Here is a 21,950-nt window from a genome sequence, read left to right on the forward strand (position 1 = left end):
TTGCATAATGTACCCTGAACGAATCAGTGTTTTGAACACCATGTAATATGAAATTTGACAGCTTGTTCTTTTTTCCTCCAAACTTTTTTCAGAAAATGCTTCTGTGCAGGCAAGAGAATAGCCCTACTGCAGATTTGCACAGTGTTGGTACTAAGTATTTTCACAGATGTCTATGGAACTATGAATATCCAGCACTTCTGAAAATCTGAAAACTACAATTCAAGAAAATATATATGTATTTTTGCAAGTGTACAGAATATGAAAGACAACTGAGTTCACAGTATCTTTAAAAATCCACATTTCTTTTGTTTAACTCTAGGATCTAGTAAGGAACTTAGGCTGATGGATGATTCCAAAATGTCTTAAAACACCTGAAGCATTCAAAGCTTAGTGAACAGTATTTTTCCCTGAGAAAAGTTTCACAAAGGGCAATGTGAAGGATCAGAGTATGTACAAAGGCATTCTTTGCTGGAGGACCTACATGTTGRGTTTATCTCCTGTACACAGCAGAGCTGGTGTTCCTTGACCTTCAAAGCCTGTCACTGTCCCCCAGGCGCTTTGTGATGAGGAAGATTAAGAYGGGATTAAGATTATTTTGTTTATTTTTCCCCATGTCCATATCATTTGTATTAGCCAACATCAACTGACATTAATTACAGGATCTTTTAGCTATTGCAAAAGCACTGTAACTTGACAGATACACCATACYTTATTGCTTCAAAAACTAAATAAATACAGCAAAATAGCATCAGCAGGTCTAAAGTGCTTGGATACAGAATTGGTTGTGTCCATTATTTTTTCAGAAAAAAGAAAGGTTCAGTTAGATAGTAAATCCCTCTCAAAAGTGACTGAGCATTTTCTCTGTGTTGGCTCTGTGATGGCTATATCAGGCAAATCTGAATTTAGATGGTCTTCACTGGTAACAGAAGTTATATGCATCCTGTACTCCATTTGACTTGTTGCCAATGTGAATATTTTTGCATATACAGTCTAATGTATATATGYTTGAGGGTAACTACATGGATCAATTCCATTGCTCTAGGTAAAAAACAAACTGCACAGCTGAAGACTAAGTGAGGAAGAATTGAATCCTATCAAATACCTACTCTTGACGCTGAGCATTAATTTTTCAATGGCTCCTACTCACTAACATTTCCAACTGGCAACACACACTGAGGGACATGCCCAACAGTTCCAAAGGCACTTATTTTTGAATCATCTGTCTAGAGGAAAATGGTGATCAGGACAATTTTTTAAAATGAAACAGTTCACCAATTTACACAAAGAGGAATCAGTACATTCAAATTTTTAGTCAAAAAATAAGGGTGTGTGTTAAGAGTTGAATTTACATCTCATTGGCAGATAATTTCAAATGGGTACCCAAGCTTCCATTTTATGTCACTAAAACTGGCAAAAGAGTAAGTGATGTGACACTGTCTGGCCTTTTAATGTGCCTATGGATAATTTACTATTTCCCAGCTCAAGAGTTTGAAGCCAGGAATTTGGTCATCAGAATGTATGGAAAGTAAATCTAGATCCACGGTCAGATYTGAGAGGAGATTTAAGCACCCACATTCTAAAGTTTATTGGAACTCAAATTTCTTATTTCCTAAAAGTTGTTTTATTACACACATCCAGAACTCCTTTGGATAGGGCTAAGTAGCTATGCATCCATCTCTGTTATGATACCAATCAGGATCTTGAAATTATTCCCAGACCTTTACAAAGTGTTTAGTTCCACAAACGTGCTTAGTTTACACAAAATTACACCTTTAACAGTTTACTGTCCATAATACACACATAACAACTCCAGCCTTTCAAAACTGTTTCAGCTTTGTCAATTTTTCAGCTTTATTTTTACTCAAGAAGTTGGCCACTGGTATATCTGTTAGCTGTGCTGAAGGCTTGGGTTCAGAAGACTTCTACTGGTTAAAATGAGAATGTTCCTATTTTGGATCTCCTACTGAGTATTTTGATCACACGATTCCAAAATAATGTTCATTCTTTCTACACTAGAAATTCATAAATTAAGTAATCTTGAGCTTGTTCTAGTCCATTACAACAGCATCAACAGTTGAGAAGCTCCCTTACATGAATATTTGTTAACCCATTAGTTGGGATATCCCAATAGCTGGGAAGCAGAARTAGAATGTATGAGTCTGCAACCATTTGATCCTGCTACACACTGAGTGAGGACTCTGTTCATCAATGTACTGGATGACAGCTTTATTATTAAAATAATCAAATATAAATTCAAAATAATCAAAATAAATTGCTAACAAGTTAAAATGAAATGCATCATCCAAAACATAAAATATTGCTCTTTTATTCCAAGCAAGCATTTTTCATGATGTTTTAGTATGAAAAATTCCAATATAAAAGAAATTATACTTTGTARCCAGAGCTAAGAATTACTCTTCCACAAGTAAAGCTGACATAATTTGTGAAAAGTCATACCTGATTGCATATCAAATAAAACAATACTTAATATTACATAATATTTAATTCTTCTAACTTTTCACCTGAACCACAGGTTCATACACCTGGCCTGTATTGCATACCTTTTTCAATTTGATGACTCCTTCCTGGGTGTTCTCATCTGTTGTGATTTCAAACAAGTTGCCTCCGTCTCCTGGAACGATGTTGTACTCAATTTCTGCATTTTTCCCAAAATCAGGATCCACAGCTCTGATCCTTCCAATAGCAGAACCAACGTGTGAGGATTCAGGTACTTTCAAATGGAAGATACCTGTGAGAAAGTGGTAGTAAACAGTAAACAAACTTGGGACTTATTGACATATAATATGGTATGTCTGATAAAAAGTAGAGAGCTTGTGCAAAAAAAAAAAGAACAAAAAAGTTGAAATCAACCTATTAAGATGATGAGTTCAAAACAACAGAGGATTAGAAAAAGATTTGCATGTTTTACCTACTGAACATACTAAATTCCCTTAGTTTCTAGAATTGGGCAAATGCAACTGTAAGGGCCTCATCATGTCTGTCTATCTGTCTACTTATCTATCTGTCTGTCTATCTATCTACATTTAATGTCACTTATACAGTTATTTTTTTTAAATTAAATTCTACTTGTAGATAGTACATGTCTATAAGCCCTTTCCTCCTTCTAACACAGTTCTAACACAGTTTCTTTTAATAGTTTTCAGTATCTGTATTTTTATTTTGTCTGAGAAATAGATCTATACATTTGACAGGATTTTCACCCATTAGTGTAATACCTGGTATTAAAATTTCATGCACAACTCCTTGTGAGGAGGGAAGAAATTGAGAAGTGCTGTTTATATATTAGCCACCAGAGGGTGCTCTTAATAAAAGTTTAGGGGCAAACATACATTCTAGTTTTGCACTTTTATTTTCAGTGTAATTACTATTAATTTTAATAGTAAAAAAAAAATGAAAACACAGAAGACCTCTATTTTTATTAGCATAACTATTGATACATGAGAACAAAATGGTTTCATTCATGGAAAAAGGTATATGGAAAAGATGCTAGACATTAAAATAGCTTAAAAAAAAATCAAAACCACTTTGAATCAACCTTGACTTTAAGAACATCAACAGCAGGCCTCAGATTATGACATCTTGCCTTAGCTYATTACATTGCTGCCTAAAAGGTTTGCCTTTCCTGTGTAGTTTCTTCTCCTGTAGGAGGCATATTAGGGGCACCTCTGAGATTTCCGCCCAGTAGCAGTTCAGTTGCACTTCAGAAAATCAGACTCTGAGAAGTTACATCTCATGTAACAGCAGGGTAGATGACTTTCACATCCAGCTGCTGAATTAAACAGCAGACACAGCTCCTTGTTGTTACCTCCTTACAGTGCRTGCTGTGTCAGCCTTTTCAGCTTCGTAATGTGTCCGTGAAAAGGAAAAATAACAGTCGTACTGCAAGATTAGGAGCAAATCTACTCTTCTCTGAGCTGGAAATACTATTTTGGACTATGATGCCTGCATAACTGTCTCTTTGAATGCCTCAGAAAAAAAAATCAGTTCTTCCTCCTTCCTCTTTCTGTCCATCAGTATGCAAAGTATATCTGAAGGTAAAACTTGTTTTATTTGTTTAAGAAAATCCATTTGTGCAAAATTCACTTGTGTCAGCATCCACACCTGGACATTATCATGTGTGTCTTTATAGTATTCATTGACTGAGCTGCCAAAGGTTGTGCAATTATCATTTCACTTTTTTTTTCCAAGGAAACATGCTAAGGGAAACTTTTCTTGTTGTTGTTGTTGTTGTTGTTCTTCGTTATTCTTCTCGTTTTAACAGCTGGAAAAGAATGCTATGAGGCAAATAATTATCAAGGCAGTGTCACCTCAGCTATTTTTTAGTAGTAGTCCAATGACTCTGACTAAAGAGTAAAAGCTTAAATTTTATACAGGACATAGAATCACAGATTGTGCTATTACCTAATGTCTCTTACAAATATGCTTATTAGTGGGTCTCTACTACACAAGTCATCCCCAAAAGGTATGGGAAAAAGGGGGGAGACGGCCACAAGGGCTTTTTGTGCACTTGAATCTCTCTATTATGTTTCCTCAGTGTAGTTCTAGCCCTAATGCCCAAGTCTCTGACAGACATTCATGTTGGATTACAGAGTTCATTCCCAGAGTGTTTGCTCTTTACAGCCAAATTTGGGTGAACATAAAATGTAAGAGCATATGATAATGGATTTTTCCTTCCTTGTTTAGCTGATACTGAAACTTTYCCCAGTTTGCTTAGTGAACTGATGAGTTCTCAGATTCATTAATATAAACATTTCTCTACAAAATATTGTACCTGGCTATAAACATGTCGGACTTAGACGAAGTCAAATAAACACCACATTGCTCTTTTCAGATTGTTTAGCCTCTGTCAGATATTTTCAATGACTTGGCATTTCATCATTTCCAGAAATTCAGTGGCAATAAATATGGGGTTATTCAGATTAATTTGAAACTCTGAAGTAATCGCCAACTCTGCCAGAGTCAGATCTTTGAAGATATAGTATGTAATTATGCTGCCATTATCCTCCTGTAACAGTACCTTCACAGCATGTGAAAGATCTTAATGGTGCTATTTTGACAACATACTTTCAGAATAAAATAAATGAAAACAAATAATGTATATTGTTGCCAACTCAGAARAAAAACCGACAGACTATAACATATAAAATGGTAACAGAATGATAGTTCTGCAGATTTTTTATTTTTCTAGAGGGCACTACTGTTGCTGTGGTCTTGCTGTGACTGTTTAGCATTATTCAATTTTTATTGTCTATTCTGCCTACATAGACTCCTACCTCCATTTACTGTAGAGCTATATTGAAACAGGCTTGAGTAATAGCCTATTACTCCCAAAGGTCCTGAAAAGCTTGTTCTCTGCAGCTTCTAGGAATTGTTGGAAAAGCAGCCTGGAYAAACATGCAACAACGAATTACATTGTTCAAACATTTTGGTTAAATTTTGCAGATTCTCTCATGTGATTTCTTTGCCCACAAATCTGTTCTTCTAGTTGCAAATAAATATTCTTCTAAATATTTTTGAAGTTTGGTGCTGGCTTTTGTAAAGGATTAGTGATATAGAATTTACCAAAGGAAAAGTCCGTTAGGTTCCTCAGACTGCACTGTGAATGTGAACTCTGCAGCTAGTCACCCTTCTGCTGACTTCAGCCATGTATGTTGCATGCATGTCTGAATATTTTTACATATAGGAAAGCTCATGACAATGAATATTGCCTAGTTAAGACTTGGTCAAGATGTCATACATTAAATCTTAAGAAAAAAGACATTAAAGGTGATTTTTAAGGCCAAAAGTAATGTGCCAGATGACAGATTTAACTTATGCAACAATTCACACTTAAATTTCACTGATGTTCAAACCAGATCCTAAAGCCAGAGAAAAGTCAGTGATTATTTAACTTAATACAGGCACTGAGGACATCCCCTCACAAAGCCTATKGCATGTCTTGTTTCTGTGACTCATGTTGAACTTCACAGGAGCTCCAGGCTGAGAAGTACCAACAAGGTTGATAAAAACAGATGAGTAATGATCCTGTTGAAGCCTCTATGCCGAAACAACTGATAGAGATTATTACTCAGGCTCCAAAGCATTCAGCAAACTGAGATGGAGGTAAGCTAACAACTAATATGCTCCACCTCYGAGTTTCTAAAACAAAAATAGCTTCAAAGAGCTCAAAGGGAAGAAACCCGAGATGAATAAGTGACAGGTAATCAGTGATATTGACTGAAATTCAGCACATATTTACAGTTCTTTTGACACGACTGGATTAGGTTCAGTTTTTAAGGCTCAGAAGTTCTTCTGTGGTTTGATTTTCACTTACAAAGGTTTTTTACTTCCCCACACCTACAGTTTATGGGAATGCTGGCATTTACCAAAAACGCTTTCAGTTCTGATGAGAATAACAAATGAAAACCATCAATACATCAGCAAAACAACCATTAAATAGTAATCCAGGTTAGCCTCTAAAGAGTTTGGCTAAATGCATAATGGCCATCAAACAAAAGCTATCAACAAAAAAAAAATTGCTTGGGTGCTTGTAAATTATCTTCTCCTGCTTTTTCTTTGTCTATATTTGTTTTAGATCTTTAAAATACAACTTCSAAAACATTGCATTGCATTGCAGTTAGTCATGATAACAAAGATATTATAGGCAATCAAAACCTCTAAATTATATTATTTAGGAAAAAAAAGTTGATTATATATTTTATGTAACATTATAAACCTTGYAAAGCTGAAGCTCAAAATCAAGCAAACAAGAAAGAAAATTGTTCCTCTAGTAACAAAAATGAACATAAATACTGCAGCTTGTCATCTTAACTTACCAACGGATGGCAGTTGCTTAACCGAAATGGCTTCAGCAGCGCCTGGTCAGGTTCTACAGGCACTGGTTTGTGCCTGTTTAAGAATAATCCAAAAAGAACCATTTATACTTACTTGTCTWAGTTTTAATAATGATGTAGTAGGCAAAATGAAGAATATAGTATATATAATCTGGTACCTGGTATAATTAACTTATTACAACAGCTACAAYCAATAATCAGTAACATCCGATGTATAGGCTTCTACCACTGGTAACATGAGACTCAGCAGAGCAGCCAGATGTCTTTGTGCCTCTCCTAGTCACACCTCTGTGCCATGTGGGGCCTGGGACCTTGTGTGGGGAAGAGAACGTCCATGCTTCACCACCACATGTTCTGATGCAGGGATGGAAGTTGACAGACAGGCATGACCTGACATGGGCAGGTAAAGCTTCAGTTACAGCAAGGCTTCTTCCAACCCTGAACCCACTGCTCTGAATTAGCATTTATGGCCTCATTAGATATAGTCCATCTGTTCTTAAAGATGACTGGCTTTTTGCTGCAGATTCCAAAGTCCTCMTTTGCCAAAACTTACATCTCTCTAGACCACAAAATTTTGAGCTCCACAGAGATCCTGGATGTTCAGGTGTCCCCAGTTCTTAAGGATAAAATGCACAGAGGCAAGAGCCCTTTTGAGTTTGACTCTGTTCAACTCTAYGCTAATCCACATGATAGAGCTTCTCTGAGCTGGTAGCCCCAGAACCAGAAGTCCCTATCAGTCCCTCAAGTAAGCTAGCAGACAGAGTTTTTGGAAGACCTCCTCTTTCTTTCCTTCTTGAAGAGGGGAAAAAAATGCAGCATATGTGTTATAATTTTTGTGTATGGAAATATTTCAGTTTGCTATTTTTTCACTGAAAAGCTGTCATCAGAAAACTTGGTACAAATACACATTCCCACTGCATGTCTGAGATTAATTCTGAGATTAAATCCACTGAGTGTAGTATCCTCCTAGTCAGAGCATCTACCCAATGGGAAATGCCAGTTTATTTTCTCAGTTGAGGATATTCTGACCCACAGCTTCTCTTTCCAAARAGAGTCAGGCACAGCAAAGACGACAGAGAATGCACCATTTAACGATAAAATGTAGAAATTATTCCAGAAGCAATTTTTGGAACAAAAACTGTGAGGAATGGTTATGTTAACACCTAGCCAGGAATGAGGCTTACTTTTGTTTCATAAATTGTAAAATTGTCTTTTGTATGGTAGAACAGTTTTAACAGGCGACAAAGAAAATGCTCACTTCTAGGACTTCCCTTATGTTTGTCATTAAGGCTTTCTCCTAAATGATTTAGTAGGCTTAGAAGACCAAACCAAGTTCTTGAGTGACGGCTTTAACCATTCCATTATCACTATATAAGAAAGAGACCACCRTAATCACTACTCTGTCAGTTGGTCTTGCTGAAAAGCAAGGTGGTGCCTGAAATGGTTATTTGTGCAAAGTCTAACTTTGTACAGATAACTGTGTGTTCTAAGATATGTYTCCTGGATACTAAAGACTTATATGGAAGAGCAGTTTTAGATGATCAGCTTCATGATGTATCATGACCAACGAAGAATCTTTCCCACTGGAAAGTGTTCTGCTAACAACCAGTCTATGTATGATAGAAAAATTATTATCAAACAAAAAAAAATTACAAAACCCAGACGGGATTATCATGTAATTATTATAGAATGAGAACTGTATTTTACTGGTTTTGGTACATTCTAGAAGCTTGAAGCAAATGCTTTTATATAAGTTAGGTATATAAAGAACCATAAAGATGGAGCATGCTTTACAGATAGACAAAAAGTTTCAGGAGAAAATATTTTTYCTTTTCAAAAAATCTCAGACAGCATGTAATTGGCATTTATCAGGTAGGCATATTGGTAATGTTCTGGTGATCATACTGTYACCATGAAATAAATTAATACGCTTATTGCCTCTATACAATCTAAATTGCATGATAGCTGAGAAATATTAACTTGATAAAAACTATATTGCCAGGGATGGGATGCCGAGTTTGTAACGCTCTGTTTAACATCTCTGTTTCTTAAATATCTTGTGGGAGATTTTTCATATTTTCTTTATTACTCTGGCACAAAATATAATAACATGATTTTATTACAATTCATTCACTGTTAAGAATGTGGTCAAACCATTTACTTTGGGATCTAAGCCAAGTGCTCTAAAACAATCTGCACTGGAAGGATCTCCCTCCCTTCACTAAGGAAATTAGGTCCCTATCTTTAGTCCTCTGAGTCACACCTAAGTTACATACCTAAAATCACCTAAACAAAACATGTTTCACATCTGTTTTACTCAAAAGACTGTCTATGAAACCTTGATTTGAGTATATCCATTGGGTACATTATTCTGTAAACACTTTTCACTGAAAAATACATTACTTTTCTTCACCGAGTTGGCACTGTTTGAAGTAGAAAATGAATTTTTTAGAAGTTATAAATGTAAAAACATCAAGTACAAGTGAATAATGGATTACTGGGTTTTTTTGTTTGTTTGTTTAAGTGTAGTTTATTGTATACAGTTTCTTTATAATACTTTTGTTTCCTAATATTGAAGTGTGATATTTCCTAATATTGAAGTGTGATTGAAGACTATCTATATCATACTTCAATATGATACAGCTGGCCTGATATTTGTACTCTCTTAGGCTTTATAGCAAATATAATCGACTTATCAAAGTGAGTCTTACAAATTAAATGTCTAAATTTGAGATCTGGATATAAATAATGCTCCATTTTCAATKAAATCTGTATGGTTGGTGTGCACTTAAAGATCCCTCTCTTTGACAGTGTTGGCTATCACATCTATAAAATGAACAAATTTGCTGCAGAAGCTACTGAGAACAAATACTTTTYATGAATTCAACAGAAAACAGGATTTCTCTAGAGAACTTTTGGCATTATATTTTTMTTTTTATGGCTTTCTTAATGTAAAAGCTCTACTAAATACATAGGTTGGAAGCTTCCTGTAGTCATCAGTTTTCATTTTGATACACAAATGGGAGACATTTTCAAATGTGCTGGGTATCTATCGCTCCTACTGTTGTCAGTAGGAACCTTTGGATTGGTGCAAGAACTTTTGAACATCGAGGCATCTCATTTAACACTTTTACAAGACGTAAGCACTCTTGAAAATCTGACTACAACTGTAGTTGTTAGGTATTTCTGAAAAGCACAAGCTTAAGCAGTTGTGGTTATAATTAGATAATTGCATGTAGTCTGTTTCACTTCATGGTGCACCATAGCCTCTAAATTTTCAGAAAAAAATCCAGAATACTYAGAAGCAGAACAGCTGTGTTGATTTCTTACTTGGACAGAAGGCCTCCAGGAAGAGGGCAGATGCTGCTAGGAATGATGTTAGTGATGCAGCAAGAAACACTATAGTCTCTGAGTCACTTTGCAAACAACTCTTAAGGTATTGCAAGGCAACCCCATGCTGTTAAATCTGTAGCCCTAGCTACTCTTCAGTATCAGAGAGCAAGCRGAGACTTGTAGTGCCTTTGAGCAGTGCCAAGGTTGCCATGGATAATTTCATTCATTCGATCTAAATACTCTCTGTGTTTTGAATGAATAATTTCTTCACTGCCCCCCACAGAAAACACACTGGGGCAAAATGAATGTCATGGTTTCTGCCAGAGGATGTTGAAGTTCTATGAAACATTTTTGTTTCTCCTGTCTTCTATGCAGAAGGCAGCACATGTAAAATATAATTGTTAATAATGATAATTTACGATGATAATAAAATATTTAAAAATAACTGACACATAAATTTTACTGTTAATGATCCAATACCATTTAAACCTGATGATGGAAGGAGAAATAAAATGGAATGGATAAGTGCAGACTAACAAGAGTATTTTATGATCAATAGATAATATTTAACTTTAACCACTATTGTCATCATTTGTATTTCTTGGACTATTGATTTTACGGAGCTGTCAGACTATTACATTTTACCTAATGACGAATTATCTAGATTTTGTTTGCTTATAGAATAATATCAAAACCAGGGATTTTWTTTTCTTTTTTTCTTTAGTTTACTTTCTCTGCTTTGTAGCTGAGGGCTCAGTCTCTCTGTTTAGTGCTTTAAAGAGGTTTTATTTCATTCAGCCAGTACTCTAAACAGTCCTCTAAGAATAGCCTTTGYTCATTGTGTAGTCTTGAAAAAGTTAAAAAAATCAGCAGCAATATGAGGGTGGCAGACATAGAATTTACTGAACATTTAATGTTCTTGAGAGTCTATGGTAACTGAATATTTCTACTCCCAGTTTAATTCTCCATTTTTTTTAATGTTATGCTTTAGTAGGTTTGGGGTCATTGTTCAGTTTTAATAGAATGTTTCACTCTTCAAGATGTTTTATGATCAAGATCATGCTACAACAACAACTACCATACTTAAAGAGCTTCCTAAGGAGCTTTTACCTAGACTACATCTGCTTTCTGGGTTGTATCTACTATTAGAGAAAGTGCTTGAGGAATTCTGATATGAAAAGGAGTACGAGAAAAATTTGTATAAATATAAGTGTAAACTTGAAGAGATGCTAAACTTTGTATAAACTCATCCTTCATGTTACACTCACAAGTAGTAACAGATACATCACTGTCAGATGCTGTGAATGAAGATGGGCTGCACGGCCTCAACAGTAAAACATAGGCTCAAAAACCTACATCTGTATAAGCAAATTTCAGGTACCCAGCTATATTCTGTGACACAAAAGCCAGCCAATATAGAACARCCTACTTCCACATTATTAAATTTCCCTACCTACACCAAAATAGGTCAGCTTCATGGAGAGTGAAAAGAGTTGGAACTACTCACTACTACACAGAGCAGTTCCTGATCTGTCCTAATTTTCCCATGTGTCTCAAATTTSTCTGAGAAAGCTTTATTTGATGTGGGCCAAAACTGTGCCAGGGATTGTTGTAACAGTTTAACAGTACTGATATATATAAGTATATGGTATGATATATATGTATGCTACATATGATACYAGTATACAGATATTGCATGATTTAAGTATCCCTGACACTCTATAGTAATACAGAAACAAGTAAAGAAAATAATGTTCTAGTCACCAGTTAGTCACAATAGTCATTGGTAGTCATCACTGCTCACAATATGCAACTGCAAGGAAAATATGTTTTGTGCTCTGGACTCAAGTATCCTTGGAAAAATGTAAGTAAATATACAAACACATTAGAAAAACTCATTGTAAAGAAATTCCCCCAAATCTTGCACTTCTTTCACAACTATAATACAAGGACTAATTTAGCAAAGTTTCTGAGACACATAATTGTTAGTTAGGTGCAGTATATGGTTACTAAATATTGCTTATAATAGAGTAGTCAAGGGTGGCAAATAAAATCGRGTCCTTGATGTATCAAATCCTGCTCAAGTACACAACAAGACCTATTCCATACACAGTGACCAAAAGCCCCAATCTGACAAATACTTGCATACATGCTTAATTTTACTACCACAGCTATTCTTACAAAACAAAGCAAGTCATACATAAGCTACGTAGGCAAAGAACAATTTTATAGCACAGCTGCTATAGTTCAAAAAAAAAAAATCAGGAAAGCTTTTCACTATGCAAATACTTCTTTAGTTCTTCACAACCAATGTCTTCCTCTAATTCCTGCATGACCACTGCCAAATACAATTTGTGAATACTAATTCAAGAACATACTGATTTGACTACTGTTTTGTTGGTGTCATCGACATTAAGTGACTCCCAGGTACTAAAATCCAAAATTATAATGACCTCTGCATTCCTGTCTCACATCACTCCTTGAAGTGGTTGATTAAAGATATGTGTTCACCTCAAAAAATGTAGTTTTAGTTTACTCAAAAATCACAGAGAAATGGATAAGTCATACTTACATAGTATTTTCTGATTGTATGTTAAAAGACTGAAGCTTGATTTACAAGACCTGTGAAGAAAAGGAGCTGGTGCTTTTTCCCTTTTTGTCTTATGGTATAGTAGTTAGAAAATTAACAAAAGATGGAGTAACCAGGATTCAAACTTCCCTCTCTTCCTGATTCAGAGCAAGCTTTGACTTGGTCTCCCACCTAATCACTGGCTGTAGGCTAGTCTGCAATGAATCTGTCTACCTGTCTTGTRTAAGTAGCTCCCATTTGGTATAAAATAAGTAATTAGCTGTCGGAACTGAATTAGCGCATCTTGTCTGCCAGGCAAATGCTTTAATCAATAGAAGATGGTCTCATTTTCATTCTGAGAGCCAAGGAATGTACAAGGGTTGTATACAAAGTGCAACTTTTAGCAAGAGCTTCTCAGAAAGCCATTCTTCCCTAGCTAAAACCCAGTGAGTAGAATAACTTCCCAGAAAGCTGGACCTTCCTGTCTCAAATTCTTAATTAGGCAAATAGGAGCTCTGAACCTTAATCTCTTGTAAGTTTTCTAGCAAATTGTCAAAGTACAGAGGAGTAAACCTGTCTTCTTATTTTGAATCACAAACTCTGTTTTTACTATTTTAATTTTTTAGGTTATTGAACAGAAAAAATAGCTAATCACATAGTCCTCTCTAGGGTTTCTCTAGATTTACTACAGGGAGTGAAAAGTGTTGCATTCTTCTGCAATTTAAGGCAGATGCCATATATCTCTCTCATAAACCKGTAGACTTGTATTTTAAAGAAGGAACTTTACACTCATCCAAATCAGTGGGTTAAATGTGAGTCTATGTGGAACAGAAAGCCTTTTACTGCTTTACTCTGCATGTGAACCCAAATTTCTAATGAAATCTGAGCAACACACATATAAAGCCACATGAATGGAATCTGCAACATTTAATTTACTGAGTGAACAAAACTGACATGGACAGGCTGGAGAGCTGGGCAGAGAGGAACCTCATGAGATTCAACAAGGGCAAGTGCAGGGTCCTGCACCTAGRGAGAAATAACCCTAGGCAYCAGGACAAGCTGGGGGCTGACCTKCTGGAGAGCAGCTCTGCAGAGAAGGACCTGGGAGTGCTGGTGGATGACAGGTTGTCCATGAGCCAGCAATGTGYCCTTGTGGCCAGGAAGGCCAATGGTCTCCTGGGGTGCATTAGGCAGAGTGTTGCCAGCAGGTGGAGGGAGGTGATCCTGCCCCTCTACTCAGCCCTGGGGAGGCCTCATCTCAAGTACTGTGTCCAGTTCTGGGCTCCCCAGGACAAGAGAGACATGGAGCTACTGGAGAGAGTCCAGCATAGGGCTACAAAGATGATGAGAGGGCTGGAGCACCTACCCTGTGAGGAACGGCTGTGAGAGCTGGGCCTCTTCAGCCTGGGGAAGAGAAGACTAAGGGGGGGGGATCTTATCAGTGTGTACAAGTACCTGAAGGGAGGGTGTCAAGGGGATGAGGACAAACTCTTTTCAGTGGTGCCAGGTGWCAGGACAAGAGGCAACAGGTGCAAACTGAAGCCCAGGAAGTTCTGCTTGACCGTGAGGGGGAATTTCTTCCCTGTGAGAGTGACAGAGCACTGGAGCAGRTTGCCCAGAGAGGTTGTGGAGTCTCCTTCTCTGGAGATCTTCAAGGCCCGCCTGGATGCAACCCTGTCACACATGCTCTAGGTGACCCTGCTTGAGCAGGGAGGTTGGACTAGATGATCTCCAGAGGTCCTTTCCAACCTCAACCATGCTGTGATTCTGTGACTTCCATTTATATATGCTTTTTACATACACTTTTTTACACAACTTTGCTAAATAGTGTGTGTACAATCTCTGTGGTATACCAGGCTTGCTACAGATAATTGAATATATAAGTATTTTGTAAGTATTTATATAAGAACATATAAGTATTATATAAATATATAATAATGATGAGAGTTTTCAGTCCATAGTCCATGTATGTATAGGCAGTTTATTCTGTGATCAGCATTTTTTTTTTTTTTCTTTCAAAATAGTTGTAGTTCTACAATTTTAATACTTGAAACTAAGACCTTTAAAATATAGTTCAAACCAATAAATAGCTGCTGAAAATTGATGTTATCTACAGGGTAATGATTTGCAACCTCTCTTCCTAATTTCAAAATTGCAAAAATTATCATCTAGACAATATATCACTCAAATAGCATGCAATAACTATATAACTGAAAGAAAACAGTTTAGCATTCTTTTATAAGGATTTTTTTTCTAGAAGTTAAATTACTAAAATTGCATTGATGAACAATATTTTTTCCAGTTTCTAAATTATCAGTTTTGTTTCCTGTTCTATATTTGCTTACTGTTCCCTTTGCTTTCCACTTTAAGACTGTTGTTTCCTCTGCCTTACTCTCTCCAGTTAATAAATTCTACTAAATACATCGCACCATCTACTCTTGAAATCCCAGTACAATTAGCTGCCAAGTTTCTAATACACTAACAGGCAGATGAAGTGCAGGTCTTAGGACCAGTCCTTCAACCTTGCATTATTTAAGATATCATTACCAGAAAGATGAATAGTTCCTTTTCTATTTCTAAGCATGTTAGCATTTTTGTTAGCCATCCTTTTTCTATGCGAGAAATCTTGATGGATTTCACTGGGAAACTTCTGCAAAGACTAATGATAGCAAAACTTTGCCCTTGTGATGGCTATTCGTAGCTCCAGAGCCTTCCAAACATTTTAAAATGTGGTCATCAAACAGCCCTGAGAGGATGTTTTCTGATCATCAGAGAGCTGTTATGTTAAGGCTAGTGATAGATAAAATTAATACTGGTAGATAAATTTAAGCTGTTGGATTTAATCCTTATTTCATTTTACTCATATTAAAAATATTTTTCAATCATTACCCTACAATAATGAATCCTCTAGGAAGCTGGAAATGATACTATAAAATACATCTTTAGCCAAATAGTTCTGTTCAATAAATAAATAAATAAATAAGGGGAATGTCATCACCTTAAAAATAAAACCAACCAATCTGACTTCATAAGACACTTGAGAATGGTCTTTTCTTTGCTAATATAATAATAAAAACTATATACACTTTAAAATTTAATGACAATTTTTCTGTATCAAGGCTTTATACTGTAAAAAATATATTTATGCCTCTTAAAATAAAAAAAAATCATAGTATCCCTTTGACTAAGATCATTCCTATGTGCCTTTATTGCTCTGCATGTAAGATTGTAATTCTCTAAATTTTTTTCACAGTCACTCTGTCATCAGTGAACAAAAGAAAGAGGCAGGAAAACTGAAGCACAATAAYCTTACAAAATACGAACCAACCACTTCACTTAATTGGTTTGATTCTATAATATATTATTTATACCAACTAATTATACCACTTTTGTCATTTAAATGCTGAAGTAAATCTAATCCATCCATCCTTTCCTGAAGTATATTTTAAGAGTTGGAAACAAGCCACAGCTGTCCTTGTGGCTAGCTCACAACTGTCTAACACTTGATGCATTAAGAGTTAGTCCATTAGCTTCCAGGAAGGATTTGCTGAACTGTCTTTTTACTTAACCGGTTATCATGTACACAAGTAGCTAAGAAAGAAAGGCCATTGGGTCCCTTCTGAACCAAAGTGGCATGCCAACAGGTAAACAGCTTTTATATGGTCTTCTCTGTTCAAAAGCAATGTTTTGTTATGCCAAATTTTCATTTAATTGCTTAAACATTGCTACCATTATAAAAAGGTACTTTTACTTCTTGCCTTTTTTTCTTTAAGAATCAAATTTTGCTATGAAACAGTTATTTTAATGTTTACAAACAAGTTCATCTTCAGTTTTGAAYCAGTAATTTGCATAGYAGTTCAGAAAAGCAGTGTCTTAATGGGTCACGCAAGACAGACATATATAATCCTTATGGAAATAYATTTCTACTAATAAAAAGTCATTGAAATACATTCTTCCTTCTAGTTATTATAAAAATATCAGTTTTCTGAAGCATCTCAGTTTTCTGAAATGTGGGCCAAGAGATACCTGCAGGTCAAACAACTCAATCAGAAATATGTGATATTTAGAGGCTTCCCCGTTGTTACAAAGGCATCTCCTCATTACTGAGAAATGTACGAGGTAGGAGTTCCCCAATGAATATGCTGAAAAGCAGAGGTGCTAAATAAAAAATTCTGTGTTCAGCAGGATAGTTGATGGCTTTCATCACTGTAATCTGATAYCCCACTCAAAACTGCCTGTCTCCTTAAAGGACCCTCGATGAGATGAAGGTGTTCCATACTAGAATTTTTTTGGAGAGCTTGTAATGCATTATTTATCATTGTAGTTTCTTCTAAGTATTAATAATATATACTCTCCTACTTCTGCTGTGAATTTATTTTTTTTTTCATCTTAACTGAGTTCAGAAAATAAGTTTAAACTTTATTCTATTATAATGGGTATCTTTTTATTCTATAAAATAATCTGGAGCATAGTATCTCTGGCATAAGCGCTTTGGGAAACTGTAGTCCTGACTATGTAACACATAAACATCTACCCAGCACTGGTTACTACTAATGGAATTTTATTCCCTTTTTTAAGTCTGCACTTGCTGGCTTTGTTGGCCACTGGTATGATGCTGGAGGCCTCAACCCAACTAAGAACAGGAAGGACTCTCTAGGTCTTGCCAGGTCTGAACTTGGGACCTACCTTGACCTGACTTTAAAGGTTTGTTTTTCACATAAACTAAAATTATATATAAATATCCTTTTAGCTATGGTGGTCAAACAAATGATCAATTCCATTCCCTAACAAGCAGTAATTCTGATTCATGGCACTGTTTACAAAAAGCAGACCCAAATGAAATAAAATTACAGTATTAGAAATAAAATTCATACTCAATTTTATTTTTTTCCTATTAATTATTTTTGCCAGTATCTGTAATTACCAAGATGACTTTATGAATTYTGGGCATGCTATGCACTATCTCACACACCACTTAATCATTTGGGACTGGCTGAGTAATTCCCCACTCATCAAGATTTTTGCTATCACCATCCTGATTAATCAGAAGTCCTTAGCTTACCACAATCTAACTATGTGCTTTGTAATATGTTCCAAAGAAAAGGGAATATTTCAGTTAACTGTCTGCCTTGATTAAGTACGTTGCAATAAACTGGCATATCCAAACTGACATTTTACCCTGTAAGCCATGCTAAATGTTTMTTTCTTCCAATATCAATATGCACCACAGATATTATTCCCTTCCCCTTTGTTGAGATCCACTGCTATAATTTGGCTTCTGTGACATTTGATATAATAAAAGAAAAAGGTTTTCAACACTCCTCCTGTGCAAAGCAGAGGACAAGCTTGGTCTCTTGGATTTTTTGCTCCCTCATAGCAATGATTGGACAAAAAAGTCTTAAAAAAAAAGTCATACATGAAATGAGATCTCAAGGCTATCTTCTTCAAAGAGGAAAATATATCCCATGATTTCTCTGTGTCAAGAATTTTTTCTGACATATGTGGGACTAGCATATTTTCYGTAACAGCCTGGTAGATGAAGGCATGCAATGAAATAGAAAATTACTAAAGCCCGTAAGAACAAAGGAAGTCAAATGTACAACTGAAAATCAGACACAGGGAAGAGCACTGGCACCAAAGAGCTTGCCAATGCACGGCATTTTTCAATTTCAGGAGGTTTTAAGATTTCTTCTTGTGCCTGTGATAACCTCCTAGCAGCAGGGATTCCAGCTGAGAGGAGCAGGCAGATTGCAATGGGGGGTGCTTTGAACATCGAGCATAAGGATAGTGGGAACGTTACTTCAAAGAGACCCTCCGTGAYGATTCCTTGTGGAGCAGAGGTGGAGTACCTCACAAGCATTTTGACAGGCTGTTAGAAAACACAGGAAAGAACCATGTGAGTTCTGACATAATAAGGTAAGACTGGACCGAGGTCTTGGAGGTAGAATTTATGCTTTTAGGTAAGAAACTGCAGATGAAGACAATCAGAGTAGCACAGTCCAAAATTGTCTCACTATGTGCAACTCTATGTACAAGATGTAGGGGCAAAGTTTTAATGCCTTGTTGAGAAAGAGGTTTAAGGAGCAGAGATTCAAATTACTGGTAACTAGGGACACTTGCTGAAGAAAGGATATCTGTACAAAAGCTGCAAAATTCCTTTTAGGCATAAGAAAACCCAGCTTCAGAAAGCTTAGAAAATTTCCTATGTGATTAGATTGAATCATCATTGTGATTCTAGCTGAAGAATTCAGGAAAATTTGCAGGTGCAGAAAAGTGCACACTTCAAAAAATACAACAGCACACAGTTCCAAGTAAACAATGCAGTCACCATAATTCTGCATTTTTCACTAAAGAATTTTACAAAAGACAATGGTAGTCAAGAAGGAAATGCAGAATAGGGAGATCAAACAGAAAAAATATAAATAAGATTCAGTAATGAGAAGAAAGAAAGCAGCAATACAATACCAGAAGTTTAGAAAAGGGAACTTGCATGGTCTGCTTTAATGCCCGATGTTAAACAAGGCTATCAACATAATAGGCATGTTAGAAATCTGATGAAAAGAACAAAGTCAGTGGGACARTCTAATATAAAAAAGCAAAATATACATGAAAGGCAAAGTAGGCCTTAGAAGTGGAGGAATAATGATATGTGTTAGAGGAAGCTCTTGGTCAAATCACTCAAAGAGAGCAGTGTTTACACTAGCTAGTCAAGAAAAGTTCTCTAGTTCACCCAAATTTTACAGCAACTATAATAAGTTTAGATTCAGTATCTGCGCAGGAGCAATAGAAGTCCAAATTACATGACAGTTGTATTCAGTTAAATTAAAMAATAGAAATAAATAAAATTGAGGAATATTATTATAAAGAATCTGAATGAGATAGCTGAGAGAGTTAAATCACTGCAGATAGTATGGATGCCATCTAGGGACACCATTCTGGAGGTGCAAAGCAAATGTTTGACACCTATGGAAAAGTAAGKCACTAAGAATAAACAACATGGCTATTAAAAGCAAGACTATATCTTTTAAAAACATTAAGTTGTGTCTGAGTGAAGACAWTAGAAAGAACTATAAAATCTGCCTTAATGGTAAAAGCATAGTAAGGAAGGCTAATAATGAATTTGGTATATAAGCTAGTAAGAAATGTCTTTTAACACATTTAGAGGTGAAAGTCTGAGAGGGAGTGTGTAAGACCAACCCATTAAGTTATAGAAGTGCTCAGAGAAAACATAATCACAGGTGTAAAGCTGAATACATTTTTTTCTTCATGTTCAGTGTAGAATAGCTTCAGAATTTTTCTACCCTGGATTCCTCCTTTGGGAGAGAGCTATGAGACAAGGTTAAATTAGCAACAGAAGCTGCTGTGGAAAGAATAGTCAAAACAATAACAAATCAATTGGACTAGATGGTATTCGCCCAAGAGCCTGAAGGATGAAATAACTGAACTGTTATGACGTGTAACGTTTTACATAAAACCACCTTGGCACATGAAGACTTGGAGGTGCTAATATAATATTAATTAAAAAATTTTTTTTTCAAAGGTTTTCAGGGAGTTCTGAGGAACTAAAGATGGATATACCTGACATGCACAAGACAAAATAGCAAGAGCAGAATTAGTGGATATATAAATAATATTAGATAATATTTGCATGGATAATATTGAAGAAAACTCAACACAGCTTTTCTAAATAAAAGTAATATTTTACATAACTTTCTGAATTCTTTGCAGGAGTCAACATTCATGTAGATACATAAGGATGAATTCAAAACAAATAAAAGGAAGCTGTTTGTTRTGCCATATATAATTAATCTCTGGAACTCACTAACATAGAATGTCACAGACTCTGAAATTTTACAAAGCAACTAGGCAACTTGCTGGAACAAAAATCCATTGAGGGTTATTGAATATCAATCAAAACACCATCTGAGYTAACAATTGTTAGAAACTGAGGAAATATTCTGGAGTATGTGTTATATGGATATATGCCTTATGTATATATTCTAGGTAACACTGTAGGAGATAAAAGGAGAAAAAAAGGCCAGGTGGATCTTTGTCTTAACACGGWCATTCTTACATTCCTGCAGAAATACAACATATTTTCATACTGAAGAAAAGAAGAATAAGAATTTACACATGAGAGAAAATTGCAAAGTGTCAGGTGGTTTGGTGCCTAAGGACCATTTATAATACAAAAAGCAGGATTACAATGCACATACAAGGAAAGATACACAAAGAAGTATAAAGCTGCCATACCTTTTCTATAAATTCATACAAAACGCAAATGTCATAATACGAATTTGCCTCATTAACAACTTTTAGCAGCTAATTGTTTTGCCATAGGTATCAAGGTTTATACTTGATCAGTGTCTACATTTCAAATATATGAAACATGCAGAATTTCAACAAATTTGAAGGAGTGCTGTAAATGACAATCCTTCTGCTAATCATACACAGACTACAAGACTCTTTAAATTAGCATATTTCTGAAAAGCCTCATTTAKACTAATTGATATAAAGTGATATAAATTGTCAGTGAATGATCACAGTTTTGAGTCTGTAAGTATTTTTCAGACAGATTTAATCTGCTTGGCCAAGACATGTAAAAGATTTACACCTGCTTATCATAACAGCAATGTTTAGCACAAGCCAGTTMTGTCTTTGGCACCCAGAAGTCTCAAGTTAGAACTATCCACCAGTTGAAAAGGATATCTGCTTTCCCGTGATAAACCATTATTTCCCAAATCATTTTAAAGTGTAAACGAAATGAACTCTCAGCCTGAGGCTGGCCCTGCAAAATGATGATGTATTTCCTTTTGAAAATTCAWAATTCTGAGTTGTAAATAGAGCTTTGGATTCTTAAAAAAAAAAAGTATATATTTTTTCATCGTATACATTTCTTCCTTGTAAAATCCAAATACTTATTTAAAGACTTTCTTGCATTAATACTTTAAATCATGCTTATTTGAAAATTAATGCATTTAGAATGCTACATACTCTTAGGGAATCGGGGTGGGTTGTCATTGACATCTGTGAGAGTAATGTTTACAGTGGTAGTACCAGCTAATCCTCCCAGCTGTCCTCCCATGTCCTTGGCTTGGATAAGAACTTGATATTGTTCTTTAACTTCTCTGTCCATATTTGGTAAAGCTGTTCTTATTACACCTAGGAGAAAAAATGGGAAAAAAGAAGGAAAA

At 35.7% G+C, this 21,950-nt stretch overlaps 1 protein-coding gene across 1 annotated transcript in view; it reads right to left on the reverse strand.

The window, feature by feature from the left end:
- CDH12 (cadherin 12) overlaps nt 1-21,950 on the reverse strand; it is a 157,644-nt gene that overhangs the window by 47,504 nt on the left and 88,190 nt on the right. The window contains exons 4-5 of the mRNA XM_085318116.1: nt 21,751-21,918; nt 2,562-2,749 (exon numbers count right to left, since the gene is read on the reverse strand). Coding sequence (XP_085174242.1) covers nt 2,562-2,749; nt 21,751-21,918 — 356 coding nt within the window. The remainder of the gene's footprint in view (nt 1-2,561; nt 2,750-21,750; nt 21,919-21,950) is intronic.

Source organism: Rhea americana, unplaced genomic scaffold (genome assembly GCF_003343005.1).
Source record: "Rhea americana isolate MKP2758 unplaced genomic scaffold, rheAme1 scaffold_52, whole genome shotgun sequence".
Lineage (NCBI taxonomy): Eukaryota > Metazoa > Chordata > Aves > Rheiformes > Rheidae > Rhea > Rhea americana.